The sequence below is a fragment of the Pholcus phalangioides genome, unplaced genomic scaffold (assembly GCF_987345545.1).
Source record: "Pholcus phalangioides strain wild (caught in Gottingen) unplaced genomic scaffold, Ppha-v1.0 ptg000004l_1, whole genome shotgun sequence".
NCBI classification, from domain to species: domain Eukaryota; kingdom Metazoa; phylum Arthropoda; class Arachnida; order Araneae; family Pholcidae; genus Pholcus; species Pholcus phalangioides.
Window position 1 is genome coordinate 41,044,270 of NW_028301597.1, and position 20,511 is coordinate 41,064,780.

The 20,511-nt window shown below is 36.9% G+C and overlaps 1 protein-coding gene across 2 annotated transcripts in view; it reads left to right on the top strand.

The window, feature by feature from the left end:
* LOC149087590 (band 7 protein AGAP004871-like) overlaps window positions 1-19,389 on the top strand; it is a 39,321-nt gene extending 19,932 nt beyond the window's left edge. Inside the window, exons 1-9 of one of the 2 annotated variants that reach the window (XM_089231519.1) lie at window positions 675-786; window positions 2,964-3,035; window positions 6,736-6,842; window positions 9,547-9,619; window positions 11,112-11,194; window positions 11,305-11,508; window positions 12,688-12,743; window positions 14,243-14,321; window positions 17,857-19,389. In XM_089231519.1, the coding sequence (XP_089087645.1) occupies window positions 2,993-3,035; window positions 6,736-6,842; window positions 9,547-9,619; window positions 11,112-11,194; window positions 11,305-11,508; window positions 12,688-12,743; window positions 14,243-14,321; window positions 17,857-18,066 (855 nt within the window). In that variant the 5' untranslated portion in view covers window positions 675-786; window positions 2,964-2,992 and the 3' untranslated portion in view covers window positions 18,067-19,389. Of the gene's footprint in view, window positions 1-674; window positions 787-2,963; window positions 3,036-6,735; window positions 6,843-9,546; window positions 9,620-11,111; window positions 11,195-11,304; window positions 11,509-12,687; window positions 12,744-14,242; window positions 14,322-17,856 lie in introns of those variants that run through there. The other variant, XM_089231518.1, reaches the window with a different exon arrangement.
* The last annotated feature ends 1,122 nt before the right edge of the window (window positions 19,390-20,511 follow it).

Consider the following 20,511-nt stretch of genomic DNA (forward strand, 5'->3'; position numbering starts at 1 on the left):
TGACCCCACGGGCCTTGTCAGACCTTTTTATGTGAGGTCCATGATGACAGTTCATCAGCATATGACGAAACACACACAACGTTATTGAAGATTAAATTATTATAATATAAACAACACTTTTCGTGTTTCGGCCACCTAATGGGCGGTTGTCAAAGGTAAACGGCAAAACAAAGGTTGTTTACCTTTGGGGGTGGGAAACAGACAAACAAAACAAAGATAAACAACCATTGTTTTGCCACTTACCCTTGACAACGGTACCCATTACGTAGCCGAAACGCGTCAGCTGTTGTTTATATAATATTCATTTATCTTCAATAACGTTGTGCATATATTTCTTCATGTAATTAAGGCGAAGTGCTATTACTCTTCAATTCATTAGCGTACAGTATATCCTTCATGATTCAGACCAATAAGATAATGGTAAATAAAATGTTTTTAATATGTAATAAGTGTTATTCAGTAATGTCTTCAGTGTTTGAGACACTCCACGTGGGACGTGTATGTCTTCAGGGAAGGAGAAGACACAAGAATTCATTTAAGCCCTAAATGGCCAGGGGTTCTTTTGCGCGCCAAATCCTCTTTGATCGATTCACACAGTAACTATGGTTACTGTGACGCATGCTCATTGGAAACAGATGCACCAACATATCCAAGAGTCTTGAATCCATACACACACACTAGACTCATGTGTGTTTGGGGGCCCCCAGGCGAATTCGAGAGGTTTTGAAGCTCACACTCTCTCGCCTCCCCTCCACCCTTCCTATTTTACCAGGAATTCTCATGTGTGTGAGTATATATCGATTTTATCTATTGTTCTCACAACTTAGTCTAGGGAAGCCGCAGGTGTTTATGCGCTTTGTCGCGAAATCATGAACAATTGGTGGCGATATCACGACAGAAAGACACACAAACGCATACAAAAATCATGTTAATGGATATATGTGTACGAAACGCGATTTTACTATTGAGATCTATTGAAACGAAAAGGTACCGCAATCGATGTATCCATAAATGCGCGCATATTCGTGACTGATTACAGTAACTAATACGAACCAATGAAAAACCTCATTTCAGCATTTTTAATGGTGGCTAAATTTACATGGAATCAATAATGTTCGAGTTCGTGTTGCGAGCGGTGCCACTTGATGATATCATAATTTTTAAATAGTTATTATATTGTTTTTTTCCCATTGCTTTTTCATAATTCCAATATGAAAAAAATACTAATGACAAAATTTTCCATTGTAGAAGCTTCCATTATCTATTATGTCACGATATTGTCATATCAAGATTGTTTTTTTGAGTTATATTTTACATGACTATATTAGCCATCTTCTTTGTTACAATCCTTACTTTGTCCTATACATCGTTGGTTTTAATGTCAGTGAAAGTTGTTATGGAAATCGAATTGAAAACAAAAACCGTGCTTCATTTTTATTGTTCTGATTTTCAGGGTTTTAAATTTCTAAGATACTATTTCAGGGGTTTGAATACATTATTAATGGTAATTACTATCAATTTTTTACCTTCACAGAATTCTTTGATCATCCTATCGGTGCATAATGTAGCTGACAGTCTGCTGTCAATCAATAATATCCACTTAATTCACATAAGAAAAAAACGAAATTTCCCTTTCGTCCGTAGAAACGTAAATTTTCAACTAATGTCCTATTAAGGATTATTTATAGGTTATAAAATGAAAGTTTATGCATTGAAAAGAGCTTTGAGATAATGATCTAAAAAATTGAATCAATGCTTAGTTATGGGTGAGTTTCTGGCGATTTTGAGAGAACAAATACATATTTATGAAAAAAAAAATCGTCAAATTGTTTTGTAGATGCACCAAACTCGCATTACAACATCTTTTCGAGTTTTCAAATATTCAAATCAAAGACTACACATCAGGGGCGTAGCCAGAAATTTCGTTCCGGGGGGACCACTTTCATTTCGGGGGGGGGGGACCAAAGTGACAGAACAATGGATTTGGCCATCTTTTTCCATTTTTTCGGTCATTTTCTCACATTTCGGGGGGGGGGGGACCAGACCCTCAAGTTCCCCCCCCCCCCTGGTACGCCCTTGATACACATGTATTTTACCTAAAAATAAAAACATTTTACTCACCGTTTCATAAGGTTCTTTTTTAAGAGAAGCATTCTCGAAATGTTAAAAATGGAAGCACTGTAAAATATGAAAATATCGCCAGAGATTTTCTAACCAAGGTTGTGCGAATCGTACAGGAAATTTCCAGGCAAATATACGCCCGAATTTATTGATATGTATGTGTGTGTGTGTGTGTGTGTATATATATATATATATATGAATTTTTTACCTTTTATACATGTATTTTTACTCACAATTATAAGACTTCCCTTTCAGACCCTGGTGTGACAAATGTGGGGTTGCCTTTTCTCACTGTAGAATTTTTTCTTTTAAACTCAGGGTGTTAAGCTTTGGCTTAAAGAATTGTGTAAGTTTTGAGTTAGAAATACGGTGAATATCAACTTTGGGGGATCCCATCAAATGACAGCACTTGAAGGTGAACTTTCAGGGAGTTTTTAAGATGGCTTCCAAGAGAAAGTGCCTCCGGGAAATATTACATAAAATTTAGCAATAAAATTCTGGAAGAAAAATTGTATATGAAGATGAATATACCCTGCATCATCTTGGCTGAAGAAATTTAAATTGAAAAAAAAAATGAAAGTTTTTTTCTTCACTAAAAAGGAAATTTGAAAAAATTACGATTTTTGGTGATATTTATGTTTTTAATGAATTTTTTGAGTTCGCAAAAACATTTTGAAAATACCAAAAAATTCAACGCTTGGATCTGCAATAAATAATCTCACTTGTGCACACTTATATATTGTCGGCCTTACCAATCATGTAACTTTAGGCATTGCTGTTATTGTGTATACTGTACCAGAGTATATTTCCAGTACAATACCTCTTATATCTCATATTTATAGAGTACGACCGGATTCACATCCCTCTAGAAATGACAACAAGAAACTCTACGGACAAAGTGTCTTTCGTCCCAAGTAAGTGAAAAAAACCAACAACATGAAATTCGTTTCTCACGTGAATATCAAAAGCTACGATGTTATTATTATTATTTGTTTTTATAGTTTGTTCGTTGCAGAAAAAAATTCTTGTAACGTGCAATATTTTGTTATCGAATTATTGAAAATGCAACAAAAGTGTTGCAATGACTATTACATTCAACTTTCTTTCACCAGATACACTTTAGTTTCTTTGAAAATGGGTCCATAGAGCACACGGAAAATAAAAAAAAAACCCAGTTTTTTGTCAAACAAGGATTTTTGTAAATACTCGTTTGCACTGCAGCGAAATGCCTGAAAGTTGAATCGCATCGACATGAGGAAAGACATTATGAACCCCCAAATCGTCAAACAAAACAAAAAAACTGCAATTTGTGTACAATTTTGTACTGTCAAGCGGATTCAATTTCCAAAAATTGAATTGCTTTTCAACCTAAAGTCTTGCCCATGTCGAGAATGCTACCTGGTTTCCTCCGCAGATGAAGACATACCTTTTCGGCATAATACTTACATAACAGGAAAATTTAAGCATTTACCATCTTCACTTCAAACTATGGAAGAAAGATGGCTGCACCATCAAGAATACGAACAAGCACAACTCTGACAACATAAATAAGTTAGGGGGCCACATGCGCACATCCGACGTGTACCGATTCGTTGAAATTTCCTCAGATGGAATGCGTACGAATTGCATGTACGGTTAAATAATAGTAGTTATAAAATCGGTATAAAGATTATAAGGTTATATAAAAAAAAAACAAAAAAAAAAAAAAACTACCAGCTCCGAATGCACTAGGAAGAACCACAAAAACTTGTTTTTTTAAACTCTTATGTTACAAAATAATTAGCGATTTCTATGTTCACGTATTTGCGATCCTAGCTTCCAGTATTTTTTTCTGGAGGAAATATGGTCAGGCTATCTCTCGCAATCAATAAAGGAAATGCCACTATCACAACCAAATTTTAGACATTTTTTCTATATTTCTTTTTTATTTCAGAGAATTTAAAATTTTTGTTTCTTTTTCGGAACTCTTTTCTAGAAAATTATTATTTTTATCTAGAACACGTTCGTGTCCATTTCATACAATAATGTCCGAAATAGACTCGTGTTTTCTTTTGACCTGTTTAGTCTGGCGGATGTTTACTAGAGGTCAGTGAAATTGCGCATGCCAAACTTCAACGAAGACAATAAGGGCAGTTTCTCTTCCCTTCATGTCCTTTCATTGTTGCGTATTGAATGCAGTAACGAGATGGGATGTCATTTTGCCGTCACCATCACATGACATTAGTCAAAAGAAAAAAGCAAACAGGTGAATATCATTCTCAAAGGGTCTGCCCGACTCACATACACATTATATATATATATATATATATATTTGACTACTATTCAAGTGACAACAGTCGCCATAGGAACCAACGAGTCACGTGATCGATTTGATCGACGGATCTTAGAAACTTATTGGTAGAAAAATATACATCAATGGGACTCGCCCAATGGCCAAAACAAATAATGTCATCGAGCTTCCTCGTAACTCGATGATGCTTTTTTTTGGTATTGTTTTCTCCAAATGAAAACTGTTGCTGTCATCGTAAGAGCATGAAAAATGGCCGCGCCATTGTTTCTTCATTTTCGGACCTTTCTTTATCAGTCAAGCGCTCATACTGGAAAGATGAACACTTTTGAGATCTTTTGAGGATCTTGATTCTATCTCTCTCTCTATGGTTTCTTCGCAATCAACATCGATGTATGCTAAAGGTAAGATAAATATTGGTTTTATTTCTGGTTAATTACAGTGATAGGAAATTAACTGAAAAACAGTAAGAGAGTGCACTAAGGTTAAGGCAGTAATTACGCTGTGGTAAATGATGGGGGCAATGCTTCGGGATTCCCGAGCTTGAGGGAGGAGTTGCAGTTAGGCTAATTAGATGCTGAAAGTTGGTAATCACGTCCTCCGCCACCCCGGATTAGGCTTCTGCAGTGCGTTATTTGCTTTAATAAAGGTTCAATCATTCATTATTTCAATGGAAACAAATAAAATATTCATTGGTTAGAATACGCTGTAATATTCATAGGTTGAAAATGGGAGTAATGAGTGTTGATTGAATTGTTACCGCTGGTCAAACGATTGATTGGTCAATCTTTGTGACAGAGGACATCAGGTCATTTTATAACAAATTCTAACTGGTGGTCCACTTAACATCCAACAACGTGATGGGAGTCGTAATCATTGACAGGAAAACAATAGGTCATTGCCCAAGAGCGAATGTTTCTTCTCTTTACTGGTGGGCCGAATAAAAAGGATGGTGGACCAAAAACCCCACCAATTAAAAAAAAAAAGGTTTGGAGGACATCCCGACACCGCTAACTTCGATACAAGGGGTTGGGTCATAATGTTGTATTTCCCATCATTTATGAATTATGAGGGTGCATTTAATTGTAATTTAGAATAGATTGCAAGAGAAGAGTGAATGGGGTCCATTAGATTACTCGGGGGAGGCCCATGATGTCAATATGGCTCTGCTCATATCGTGGTGGGGGGAGGGGGACTGATAGGCCTCTCCCAATAGTATTACACGCCTCTCTTCTTAGAATATATATATATATATCGCCACAGCGAATAACAGACCTTACAACACTTACATTTCAAATACAAATATGAAGCCCACAACATGCAAAATGCCCAACGAGGTGGCTGAACAAAACATGTCCGTAAAAATTTTGGAGATTTTGGATCTCAAACATAAATAAAATACTACAACCCCCAAAATAAGCAACTTCGAGGCGTGAATGCGAGCCGATCTCCCCTTTAAAAAGACTCGCCACAGAGAGCAACAGCCGGTACAACCAACAAACGGTACAAATATTCAATCATTACACTCGCCTCACTTAATATAGATGGCAGCACTGAAAAATCAGACACAACACTAGATACGCACTCAGACTGTTAGGTCTGTTAGGTACACAAACTTACGCCTCCGGCACAACTCACCAGGTAGTAGATTAATTAATTGCCCATGGCATATACCCGAGTTGTGCTCGGTTCGAAAGAAAGAATGAAAACCCAAAATAAGAGGCATTATCACAAAAAAAAAAACTAATATTACATCAATAAGAATATTCATTCATTGCTGGTTTCGTGTTTAGAAGAAAGATGACAGCACATGAACACATCGATGCACAAGAAATTTGCATAACCTGCACAGAGTTAGGTTCCACAAATTAATTAATTTCGACGTAGCCACCTCTTCGGAAGTAAAATGGGGAAACTCTGTGGGGCGATAGACCAGGTATTTGCGCGGTAAAAGTAAAAGTCTTTAAAAGAAAAGTATAGGTCTTGTAAGACGATATAGTACAATTTGCGCACTCTTGGAAGTGAATATGTAATTTTACTGCATATTTATGCATGTTTCTACTTTCCTCGAACAGCTGCAACCAACAACCATCACTGCCTAGGCTTCTGATCAGCTAAAATACTCATACGGTTGCCTAAAGCTGTAGGCACATAAACTAGGCAGCAGCGATCAGCCATCCATAGTAGTTTAGGTGGTCGCAATTCGGTTTGATATCGTGATTAAACAAATTTAATTATAAAATGGTTCAATGAGAGATACAGTGTGACTTCACAGTAACTCTTATTACAATGTATTTTGAGAGGTATTTTTCTCGTATATTTTTCAGCGGACTCGTCTGAAACGAACTTGGGAACATGCGGATGGATATTAACGGCACTGTCAGCTATGATTGCCGTAGCCACATTCCCGCTGTCGATATTTTTCTGTATTAAGGTATGGAACTAGTATATGTGTTAATCAAGCTTGAAATATTAACATTCAAATTGATAATGACTCGAAAAGAAAGAAACTGAAAACGATTGATACTTTCAACAAAATCAAGCTTTTATTACAAGATTGTATAAAATTTCATCGACTTCATGAGAAATGCCAACAGATTTTGTTTTCTTTTCCATTTTCCCACTTGTTGGGAAACAGAAATCTGGAGAGAAAACAGTTCCTCAAGCACCTCTTCGCATATTTTCTCTCGTATATATCACGTTCGTAAGTCGAACATTTACCCGTATACTGGTATCATACTGATTTAGCAAATGGTCTCTTTTTTTCTTTTTGTAATTGGGATGAATCTACTCGTAAGTCGAGACACTCGTAGGTCGAGAAATAACATGATACGAAAGAATACACTGCACAGAAAAAGAAAGTGTTGCGGTTCTATAGCAATTATGACCAGGTTTCATATTAATCACTTTACGATCAAGGACGTAATATTGCGTCCTAACACCAGCGGAATAAATTCACGCAAGTTCTTTCTGTTTTCTTTCGTCTCTCCTCATCATCGCCATGCTTTGTTGTAACCTTATGGAAAAAAAGTTCTTTTTACCTCCGTTTACTTCTATACTATTAGTGATTTTTTTTTTCCACATGTGATGTATCCTCTTTTACATACATACAAGAGCGAAAGAGGAACAGGTAGAGTGAGGGGTGAAAAGAGAAATATATTTCGTGAGTACTCTCTTATCAACTTATCTGATTGTTTTCCTTTCATTTATTGTTTTTTTTCCTCTTCTACTTCTACTTTTTTCCTTCGCCTTCTTTTCCTTTTTTTCTAACCTGTGGTTGGGTTAGGTTAGGATAAGGTTACCATATTTATCATCGATGAAATATAGATCATCCGAATTTCTCGCCAATAGTTTGTAAGTGAAGAGGTTAAAGAAGTGATTGCATTTTAAAATGATAATGAACATGTTAGTTGGGAACCATCGTAACCAAAGTAAAAAATTCTGAAAGTCTTTGATTAAGCAGAGGAATCATTGTGGGTGGAGAGCTTTTGATCATTTCGGAGGTTTTTCCTGAAAAACTTTTAAAGTGATCTATCGTTTATACAAGATCCTGTTTGTATACATGTGTTACGGTGAAAGCACGAAATCGATCAGTTCGCGAACTGACTAATTTCGTTGTAAATTGATTCTGCCAATGTCCGAATTTCGAGCTTTGTCCAGCTAGTTCGCGAAGTGACTGGAGATCCCTGGCCATTGTCTGAAAAGAAAAGACATGACTCGGGGTCATCGCCAAGTTGGCGTATTTTTGTGTGATAATTATGTCCACGTTAGCTGTGGCAGCCCATCATCTCGCAGTCACGATGCGGTAATCATTTTGTTTTCTTCAAAATTTTTCAGAAAAAACTGTATGTCTACATTTTGCTATCTTAATATTTTTTCACTCAAACTTCTTTTTTTTTCTTTCTCTCGTCACATGGAACTAATCCAATTCAGCTACTATATGCAATAGACTCTCGATAATTCGGTACATATCCGACCAGGGGTGCGCCAGATTACCGAAATCGCCGGATAAGTGAAAGTGAATTGAATGAAAGCCCATTTACACTGAATATCCGCTTCAACGATCTCGAAACAACGTTCTTCGATATTTTTTCGAATCTTGTTTGGAATGGTTTAGTTTTGGAACAGTTTAATGTTGAATTCCTCTCTATATATATAACTATATCCTTTACCACGACAAACCCCTCTATAACGATATTTTTGAAGATATTTTAATACCGCTACAACGATATTTGTTTTATATTTCACTTGAAATACCTTTTAATATATTTTCAAACTCGTCACACGTATGTTAATTCTTCCGGGGACGTCTAATGACATCGTTATTTGGCACCACGTGGTCACCGAATGTATTCATGAAGTTGTCAGTATCACTATTTTTCGTGTGATACACCAAAGTATATTGCAGCAAACCTCTTTACAGGGACAATACATCTAACTTAAGTTTGTTTATGAACAATAAAAAAATTTTTGCGGCGAATAAATACTCTAAAGTCCATTGGTGATACTAACAAAGCCGATTCGGAAAAGATGCCAACAGCACCAAAACTTTGATGGCACGTGTTTATAATTTTGCCTCTCGATATAACGATAATCCCTCTGTAACGATAATTTTTTTTTTGTGGAAAATTTCGTTATATCTACGATTCACTGTAATATAAACTTATACGCAAAGACGTGCAGTAACATGTTTTCTTCTTCTATGGTTCGAAGAAAATACGCCTGAAAACACCGGATTATTGGACGGGCCGGACTAGCGCACGGCCGGATTATCGAGGGACTATTGTATGAACATGTATCATACGATGGCGATGAAATTAAACGGATTAGCCCCACCGTCAGCATATCGAACTTCGGGCAAGTATCTCAAACCACTTTACTAATCGGCCGGCCAAAGCTCGAAAGATCACTACTCATTTCTGAAAATCAGACTTCGACCTAAACACTCGGCCAAAATTGGCAGCACTTCGGACTTTGGCCGTAACACATGCAAAATTTGGATAATATCGGTAAAAGTACACAGATTTTTGTGGAGAATATACATACATACAGACAGATAGAAAATCAATTTTATATATTAAATGGTTTAAATACCAGCAGTCAATCAATCATCCAACTAAACCGGTGTATTTTTGCAGGTAGTGCAAGAATATGAGAGAGCCGTAATATTCCGTCTGGGAAGGTTGTTACACGGAGGTTCAAAAGGACCAGGTAATCAAAACATATCCATATTTAATGAAAGAAAAATATTCGTATAACATCCAATTTTAAATGAAGTGCCTCAGATTAATTGAATTTAATGAAATTCATGAATTAATGAAATTTTTAAACTTTCATCATGAATTGCCAGAAGTTGCACGCACAAAAAATTAATCACGAGCAAATACTGCAGCTAAATCGAATAGGTCTTCAACAAGCACTTTGCATTTTTTGGGAATTCGGAACGTGAAGTTGCAAAATGTTTGAAAGTCACGTATTGGCGAGGACATATAGGTTTAATGTGAGGGGTGATTGGTTCGGAAGTTGCTAGGAATCGCTTTAGACAGAGTTGAATCTGTTATCACCGTGGAGCGCGTGTTATCCAGAGCATGCATTGCATTTCCTATCTTCAGAACATGTTTCAGGCGTCTCTCATCCATCTTTTATGTGGCGCAGAAACACGATGAACAGCATTCACGGCAGAAAAATTCAACTACTCTCAATTACCATCATAACAGGGCAACAATTAGGGACAAGTTAGGAAAAAATTAGTTAGGAACAATATCTGCAAGCTTTTCGGCACAGTCCGACGTTCCCAGGTGCCTAGATGTTGCCAGAGCACTACCAGATCAGTCTCCAGCATTGACAGTTGAAATAAATTCTAGTTTCTCGGTTGATGTTGATCTGCACTCCCAGGACCGGTTCCTCCTATGTTCGGGCCTTGGGCAAACCTGACTTTTTCGGACCCCCCTTATATATAGCATTCTTTGAGACAGAGGCGTACAGAAGGGAACAGAGGGCATGGAGGGCCTATACCACTACCCCGAAAGATGATCAAAAATTAAAAATATTTGTTAATATTTTTGTAGAAAATTTTAATATTAGAGAGAAGATAACAATTTTGGAACCCAAATTGTATATATTTTCTTCATGGACATAAATTGCAAATTCTGGTCCAGTCACCCAGGCCATGGCCCCGTGTCCCGTTTGTCCATGCGAGAAACAGGCACTGTGCACTCCCAGCGTCAAGATTCAGTTTTTTTTCGAAGCATTAGTCAATTTCCGTGAATAACAGTCAATACAGAGGACCTTTTCGTAAGTCCTTTACAACCCGGAAGAAATAGACCTGGAAGTATTGTAGTTATTTCGATTATAAATAAATTAGAACGCAAGTGTCAAAACAGGTCAATGCTGACTAATATTTGCATAATTTACCATTTCTCAGTGTGAATATTAGCATCCCGTTCAGTGTCTTGTGAAACACTTCAAAAGTATATATTTTCTTCATGGACATAAATTGCAAATTCTGGAAAGAATGTCTCTAAACACTTCATTAGTGAGTTTGGACATGACGTCTATAGACGTTATGTCCATCTATAGACATAGACGTCAAACGTATTCTTTGTTGCTAAAAGTACCCAGTTGATTAAAGAGAATTGCTGCCAGCCTGTTACACTTGCACAGATATTTAAATGTCATTAATGCAAATCTTTTTATTCAATAGGTATATTTTTCATACTCCCCTGTATTGAAAATTACACCAAAGTTGATCTGAGGACATTGACGTTTGATGTACCACCCCAAGAGGTGAATTTATATTGAGTACAAACTTATATGAATGTTCTTTCGAACGAGAGAGAACATGCGCCTTTCCTTTTACACTTTTCATATGATTAAAATTAGTATTATTTCCGAAGGTACTGACTAAGGATTCCGTGACCGTATCGGTGGATGCCGTGGTGTATTACCGCGTCCACAATGCCACCGTCTCGGTTGCGAACGTCGAAAACGCCCATCACAGCACTAGGCTTCTTGCCCAGACCACGCTGCGTAACATGCTGGGCACACACAACTTGCACGAGATACTTGCAGATAGAGAGACCATATCGAATACTATGCAGGTATAATACTTTCAAATTCCTTGAATTGTTATCTCATTTTGCGTAGGGTGATTGTAACTTTCATTAATTATTTGGTAACACGTTATCAATATACAGGATGAGCATAAAATAAACTTATCTGTTTAGTATATTGTGTGCAGCTGCAGCCGATATCTGAATAGAAACTAAACTTCTTTGGTTTTAAGCTCAATGCAGCCGATGAATCTTTTAGTTCTATCGATGTCCCAAATGTTTAATGATGCATAACATCCTTATGGTCATGTATCCGAAGAACGTAGGAGGCCAGGTTGGGAAACGTGGAGGGCTCTCGTGAAAACATTATGCTCCCTCCCAAGACATAGAGATGCTCTAGGGCTGCAACCTTAGCATCCTTTCTTTGCTCTCAAAATTAAAAAAAATGTTCCCAAATTTTGTGATCATCATCACTTAATTATTACTATGAACCTATGGGTGAGGCTATGCCTGAGTGTATCCAGGGCCGGAGCAAGCCAACACACTATAGAAAAAACTCATAACGTCACTGAAGAGAATGCCATTTCACCTATTGCCATTGGATATAGCAGGGCGACACATACGATATCTTTACCTTTTTTTGCAGTATATCCAATGACAATAGGAGAAATGGCCTTCTTCATTGACGTCACAAGCTTCATGCGGAGGCCGTGTTCTATAAGTGGTGTTGGGCAAACACGCACATTGTCGCTATCTTGTAGTGTTGAAGGAGAGATTAAAGGGTAAAAATTGCCCCCCCCCCCGGGTCCGGCACCCGGAGCACCAGATCCAACTCCCCCAGTTGCGACCCTGGGTGTATCCATGCGTTAAGACAGCTCGGGCAACATTAAACTAAATAATCGATTATTGGTACAATGTTTGGAAGATGTCACGATAGCCAGTTGTAATCCCATAAAACGTATGAAGACAATTGACAGTAATTTTTTCCAAAAAGAATAAGGTTCTGAGAAAGATGTAGATGTAAGCCTACGTCAAACCGACATGAAGCGCCTCTTACCACAGATGATTTTTAACTACCTAATTGTTATTTAGTGCGGAAAGTACCACTGAATAGTGCACAGATTTCGTTACTTTTCTTATTATAGGTTGTAACTAATTATAAAAACTCCATCTTATCTTATATATATGCTCTTTTATATTTCCAACTAGAAACATATTTTCTTACAGAACTGCTTGGATGAGGCCACTGACCGCTGGGGCATAAAAGTAGAAAGGGTTGAGATGTGAGTTTATAGAATGATTTATTGCATGTATTTTTTGCAAAATATTTATGGAAACAATTTGTTGTTTATATGAAAACTAAAATACTAGTTAAAAATGAATTTTATTGAGCATTCTAATATGTATAATCCACCTACTTTTTAATTTGCAGTATGTTACATGCATGATGCATAGAAGTAACATTTTGACTCGGATTAACTTGCGAACGAAGAAAGCTACAGCTATGCAACTTGGATAACGGTGGAGTGAGTACGCCTGATCAGCTGCAACAAATAGCAGCCAGTAAAATGGTAATTGGAGGGAAATGTAGTGTAAAATATAAATTGACCTAATAATGGCTATTAATTATAAGAAAAAATTCTCGATTATCAAAATTTTCTTTAATACCGAAAGGAATTTGCCAATTTGAGATTTACCCGGATTAATCACAAATTTACCCGAATTCACTGAGATATCAGCGATTAAAGTTTTAGATTTTTAGTACATTGTTTAGTACATACTAAAACAACTGTCTTGTCTTGAAAGGAATACGGAAGTAGTTGTGGAAAGTGGTAAAAAAAAAAAAAAAAAAAATTCGTTGCTATCTGTGTATTGGAGAATTTTTATCAAAATGAGGGAAACGGATGTACTTTTTTTTTCGTTGGGGCGCAAAATTATAACGATTGATATTTTTTTGATTAGAGGGCAGAATATACATCTGAATTTCCAACTACTGTTTCAGGCAGTGTTGGTTGTGGCCTCCCGCAAGGGACAGAGCGGGGGGCCATGTTTGGTGTTATGGTTGGTGGTGGCATCTGAACGAGCATAGTCTAATTATCGTACTGTTATCCCAGTTGTGCAGCAGTAGTGCTCGTTCGAAAATCCTTTCAGGTCAACAGACATTCATATGCATTCTGTATACTGTCTGTATACAAATTATCCCTGAACTCTACTACTAAAATCAGGATTGTTATAGTAAACCTCAAAAGAAACAGTTTTGCAGGGACCCGGGATCGGAAATGAATATTTTATTTAGCCCATGTCTATGGATTTCAAGATATTGGCGTCAAAAAATAGGACCGAAAAAAGACCATGAATTGACCTTGGAAGAGAGAGAGTAAAAAGTTTTCTAACCCCATATGCATGAATAATACTGTTAGATAGAAAAAAAAGAGACGATTTTTACTCTGTGATTGCCTATGGCTGGAAGAATTTTTTCTGTCGCTCCTTATGATTTATGCAAGGTTGGCATGTCAGTGGCTTCCTGAAGTAGGGCCACAGAGTAAGGATTATATCTTTAGTCTATGAGTAGGGTAGTGCACGTAACGCCCCTACCCCCGAATAAATTGGTTTTGATCCTGTTTTAAATCAGAAAAAATGCTAATCGTGACGTTTATTTCACCCTTTCATTTTGGCAGTAGAAATCGGGGATACATTGTTTCCATAAAATGTAAGATCTCCCTTTGCCGCGACTATATGTGTGTGTGTGTGTGTTGTCACACTGTCATATCTCGCTTTTCAGAAAAGATGTTCGACTGCCAGTTCAGCTACAGAGAGCCATGGCTGCTGAAGCCGAAGCTGCTAGAGAAGCTAGAGCAAAGGCAAGTTTTTTCATAGCGAAACTAATTTCAGAAGCGGTATACAAGGTTGACGAAAAGTCCTGCGCGTATTTAAAAATCAATAACAAATCAAACAATTAGCATAAAAAAATATTGCACTAAAATACTATCATGGCCTAGAGTTTTTTTTTTTTTTTTTGACAAATTAAAAAAAGTTCAAATTTCACTTACAGATGGCGCTGTAAAACGGAAAACACGACAAAAAAACAGAAAATGCAGCTCAACCAGCGTATAATTAATGTTCATGACAATTTGTGTTACATAAAACTACTATATTTCAACATCAACACCCTTTCAGCCATTCGGATGTAGCCAGAGCTAAAAAGAGCGCTTATATTGATGAAATGAGATTATGGAATTGTAAAATCGCCATAAACATTAATTATGCACTGTTTGTGTTGCATTTTATATGTTATGTCGAGTTTTTCGTTTTACAGCGCTCTCTGTAAGGGAAATTCGAACTTTATTTTTTTAATTTATCAAAAAATAAAAAGAAGTTCCTGTAGGCCATGTGATAAGTATTTTAGTGCAAATCGCACATTTATATGTCAATTGGTTGCCTTGTAAATAATTTTCAAAATATGTCCGGGACTTCTCACCAACCAATGTGAACCACACGAAATTGACAATGGCTAAAATAGCATATACCACCGAACATTGCTGATATGATGTTATGGATTACTTACCCTACACCGAAGGGTGTGCATAGAAATAACAGTTGTGGTCTGTAGGTTGGTTGTCAATCGAAAAAAAAAAGCAAAAAGTCGTCCGATAACAGCCGCCACATTGAAATTGATGCTTCCTGATAATAACACCGCTCAATTTTATGACAACTGTTATTGATCAGACGATACGGTCAACCGACAAAAACGATTGCCGATAATACCATGGAGAAAATGTCATCAAAATACCGAATACGATCCTGACCCATCGCCCATCTTATTAATAGAATATCAGAAAACAATTTCTATCGTATATATCCGATTGATATATTTTATATATATATATATATATTGATATATTATTATATATTCTAGCTTTAAAATTTGAAATTAATACAGGGTGTCCCGATGGGTACGCAATGTCAAATTTCCGCAGATTCCGGTCGAGACAAGCATTTTGATATGGCTTAGATCATGACACTATATTCCACGGACCCTGATAAGTACCAAAAATGCTCGTCTCGATATTCTCGATCGGAATGTAATCAGCGGAGAAATATGACGCTGGCTGTGCGTACCCATTAGGACACACTGTAGTATCACGATGCCAGTATATACGTGTCATTTGCTACGCTCTCTCTCAGATCGTCGCCCTTGGGTCTGAAGTTTGACAACTTTTTAATGGTTCCGTTAACTGGGTACGGGTAAAACACCTTCTTGCAGTAACCTCCTCCTAACCAGATCCCGACCCACCGTTCTGTCTCAACAAATAGATATAAGCAGGTGATCGAAGAATACCTAGGCCATGCTGTCAATTCATGCAGTTTAACTCAGGGAGCAGCTACAACATTTTAAAATTCCCTAATCATTAACTACTAGTTCAGGCAAAGATAGACAGCAGCACTTCTAGACGCGTGACATGTATTTCTCTAAAACAAAAATGTCACGTTAGATACACTAGGCTCACACTGAACATTCCGTCACCCGTCCATTTCTGATTTGTTAGAAATTCCTCAAAGGAAGTTTGCTAGGTGTGTGTTCAGTTAGTAGTAATATAGCAGTCTCTGTGTGGTCATGTGGGCATCGTGGTGAATTCGGATTGGTGGGTGGGTCCCGGTCCGACATCCGCAAGCGACACAGTGGTGCTCGAAAAAGTTGGTTTTCTGTGGTTTTTAACTTCAAGGTACAAATCCAATCCGGTCTACCCTTTGAAAAACTCTCGCCGCAGTGAGTAACATACGTAACAGCATTCAAATTGAACTCATAGGGTTGCCCAGTTTAGTCTTTAGAAGAGGTGTTCTTAACCAGAAGTTCAGAGACCCTTCCGGGGTCCATGAAGGCATTTCAGGGCAGTCCGTGAGTTTTAATGATAATATTATTTACCCATTATACTATGAGCTAAATGTAATTTTTTAAAGGATTTTCCATCCCCCCCCCCTTCCCTGGGGCATTCATTCTATTGAGGGTCCGCTGACTGCATGCCGCTGTAATAAATGATGGCAGTAACACCTAAACCACTTATACCTGAAACTCACATAAATACACGAATAGGTTGTACAATAATTAATTCCGACACAACCAGTTCTTCAGAGGTAGAATGGTAGTAAATTGCCTCTGTGGCGGGGGGGGGGGGGAGGCTATTGGACCAGGGCTGTGCACAGTTAGTAAAGCAAATTACATAGCCGAGAGCAAAATTGTGTCTTTCTATGTGTGAAACAAGCACGGTAATCTTCCGGTATGTAACATAGCTGACGTAGACCCAAGACGACACTGACGGAGGGATCATGTGTCGGTAGGGCGACTATATAATTTTGTAGATTCGTACGACTGTCCCGTGTAAAATTTTGGTCTGTCCCGTTTAATACGGGACCCCATAAATTTTCCCCCATATTATGAGAAGAAAGCGCTGTGATCACCCCTTTCTCTGGCTCCAAGCCTGACGCGTAGTGCTACTGTACTAAAGAATGTACAAGTGAGGAAGGAACATTTCCACTTTTGTTAAATTCACAGTAAAAGTACAATTGTTTTTTCCTTTTTTTCCGGAATGGCCTACTTTACAACAGCAGAAAATAGTCCAGCGGTTAGCATGAGAGAGAGAGGTGCAGGGATATTTAAATATTATGCTTCTTGATACTCCATTCAAGGGAGTTATCTACGCTCAAATTTTTGAAATGCTCCGTTTTGAAATAAAATTAGTGCAAATGTTAGCTTTTGATCAAAATTGAAGCTGGTTTAGAGTTAAAAATCGGAAATTTCTGTGCCATCGGTTGATTCCTGAAGGTTCCACCTAGCCATGCAAGGCATCCTTACAAGCTGACACCTCCACCAACGGACACTATTTTGAATTACGTCGACGAGACTCAATGTACTATTTTACTGTCAATTATAACGGACACTCCTCGTTAGCGGACAAAACTTTTGGTCCCATAGGTGTCCGTTATCGAGGGTGTTCTACTTGTAGGTAGAATGTGACTTTGAAAGTGCTTCTGAAAAGCTTGTTTAAAAAAAATAACCTTAACGCCAATAGAACAGCCGCTTTTATATATTCCCTTTTGAATGAAAAATACCGAAGTAAATAAGTTGGATATAGTATATGTTTGTTCAGTTTAGGTAAAGAAACGACCCACTTTACATTATAATTTCGACCAAAATATCCCCGTTTGAATAGAGCCTGTTGCATAATCCGACAGAGATCATCCCAAAGATTCAGGAATTTTTGAAAAGTACATCTCGAAAGTACATCTCCTTTTGAAAATAATCTCCTCAAGTATAGACCAATTAGTCTATTAACAAAACTCGGGGAAAAAACTGAAATAATTATGACGTTAGACTTAAATAGTATTTTTATTCTTCAGGTGATCGCCGCAGAAGGCGAACAGAAAGCGTCCAGAGCCCTGAAGGAAGCCGCAGAAGTCATAGCCCAATCTCCGGCAGCGTTGCAACTTCGATATCTACAGACGTTGAACACGATCTCTGCAGAGAAGAATTCCACAATCATATTCCCATTACCCATTGATTTCTTGAGCCACTTTCTACCATCTCGGGCTAAATCCGCTGATCAATGAAATCAAATGTAATGGTGATAATGTAAGAGGGAGAGGCTTGTTTTTTTCCAATTTCCGTGCATTTTGTTATGTGCGTTTGCTGTTTGTTGTTCGGGAGGAATTGTTGATCCTCCCATTCGTTGTTGTCAAAGCTGATTATGTGTATCTACGTGTATATGCAGCAGCCACAACCAAAGTTGCCAATGAATAATATTTGTGATGCTCATTTTTGAACGCTTTTATTTTTGCACGTATCATGAGTTTGAGCAATTTTATGCACAATAATTTCAGAAATTATAATCTAGTTCTTATTTTATAAAATGATCAAAGATCAAATCAGTGATATGCAATGCTTAAGGTGCCTACACCTGGTAATAACATGCTCACATCACTGAATTCCCACGAATCAGAATTTACCATGTCACGGGTGTGACGTGGTCGCACGTCGTATCAGAGTAGTGCGTAGGCACCTTTCGAAACACATACAATGATCCTGACGAGCAATATCGGTGATTTTATCCTGCCTGTTAAACCATGTGTTTTAATGTTGAGAACATGGAAATGTACACAAATGCCTCAATACCAACACCAGTGGCGTGTTAAGGAGTGGCCAATGGGTCCATCAAGTCAAACAAGGGCTCCTAAATTATTCAAGACCTTAATGAATTCTGAATTTTCGTCTAAAATTTTGTAATTTTTTCATTATTTCTGAAATTTCATTACATCTGAGAAACTAAGTTAGTAATTTTAAAATTATTTCTTTTATGAATTTTCTAATTTTTTAATACTGAATTTATTTCATTTCCTTCCTTTAATTCTGAAATTTCATTAATTTCTTACACAGTTATTTCTTTCATTTATTCTGATTTTTATTACTTCTGAAAAACTACTGTATTTCTAAAATTATGTCTTCTAAAATTTCTAAAATTATTTTCTGTGAAATTTCTCAAATTATTTTCTGTGAAATTTCTCAAATTATTTTCTGTGAAATTTCTCAAATTATTTTCTGTGAAATTTCTCAAATTATTTTCTGTGAAATTTCTCAAATTATTTTCTGTGAAATTTCTCAAATTATTTTCTGTGAAATTTCTCAAATTATTTCTTTTACTATTTCTTAAACTATTTTGTTACTATTTCTGAAGATAGTTTCGAATTTTAACTACTTTGAAACTGTTTCTTTCATTAATTCCGAATTTTCATAAAATCCAAAGTTTCATTCATTTTGAATTTTCACTGTTTTATGTCTAATATGCTTACATTTTTTTTTTTGCCCAATTTTCATCCCCTTTTTGAAATTTAGGTTCAAGAGCTCGGGAACTTGTTAATACTCCGGAACTTGAACAAGTTAATACGGTTTGGACTAGCAACTTTCATATTAAGCTATTCATTTTTCATCGAACTATTCAGTTTATCATATTGCAATAAAAAGCTATTCGGTTGTTTCTTAAAATTTTCTTCATTGACAGTCCCAGCATTGAATGAAAATAAGGAAAAAACAAATCGCACACATCTCAATTTATAGTTCGGATTAGAGGCGCCATCTAACAAATAACAGCTGAAACTTAAAAATGTATGAACTGCCAACCAAACAGCACCTTTGAACACGGAATCATTAAAAACTTCTATATGTTACATAAGTTCTTGCTTTTCGACTGGTTTGTGAATTGGGATGAAACAGTGAAAGAGAAAAGGATCAATTGATAAATAATATGTTTTTTATATATAAATGGTGTTTCTTTTCCCATTATCTATCGTTGTTGTTGTTATTGATGTTTGTGAATAAGCTGCTTGAATCCCCTTTTGATGTCAAACTGAAACGAACAAATAAAATGTTGCTAGTATAAGAATTCTATGGTTTTGGTATTCATTTGTATGTGCGGTAATAAAGTTTACGTTTTGCTTTTGACACCGATTTAAGGTTATGTACAGGGTGATTATAAAAAAACTATCCCGACATGTGGGCCCCTAACTATCATACCATTCACAGAAACTGAATGAAATTTTGGCATAAGGTATTTTGATGTATGCGCTCAAGAATGATATCGAAAACAACAGTGTCACTCTAACAGTTACGGTTACAGTGAGAAAATTTCGAAAATATCAAATGGTAACACCAAGTTTTTTGTATTGGAATGTGATCTCCATTGTGAAAAACCCTAAATCGCGTTCGAACGGCAACTGCAACATGAAAATCACCGGCGGTAGATAGGCTAAAAGTGAGGACAACCAATAAGGACAGAGAAGCAGCAAAAAATAAAGCATTTTATTGTGTTTCACAAATTTTCCACATGACCTTGTGGAGGACTAATCAGGCTTGGATCTCAGCCGAAGAAACGGTGTGACGAATAAAACGAACATTAATGCTCTGGTGCAAGGCAAAGTCCTTTTTACTTTTTCCTTGCCTAGCTCCGGAGATTTTCGTGCTACAGGTACCATTCCAACGCTATTTAGTGTTTTTCAGTATGG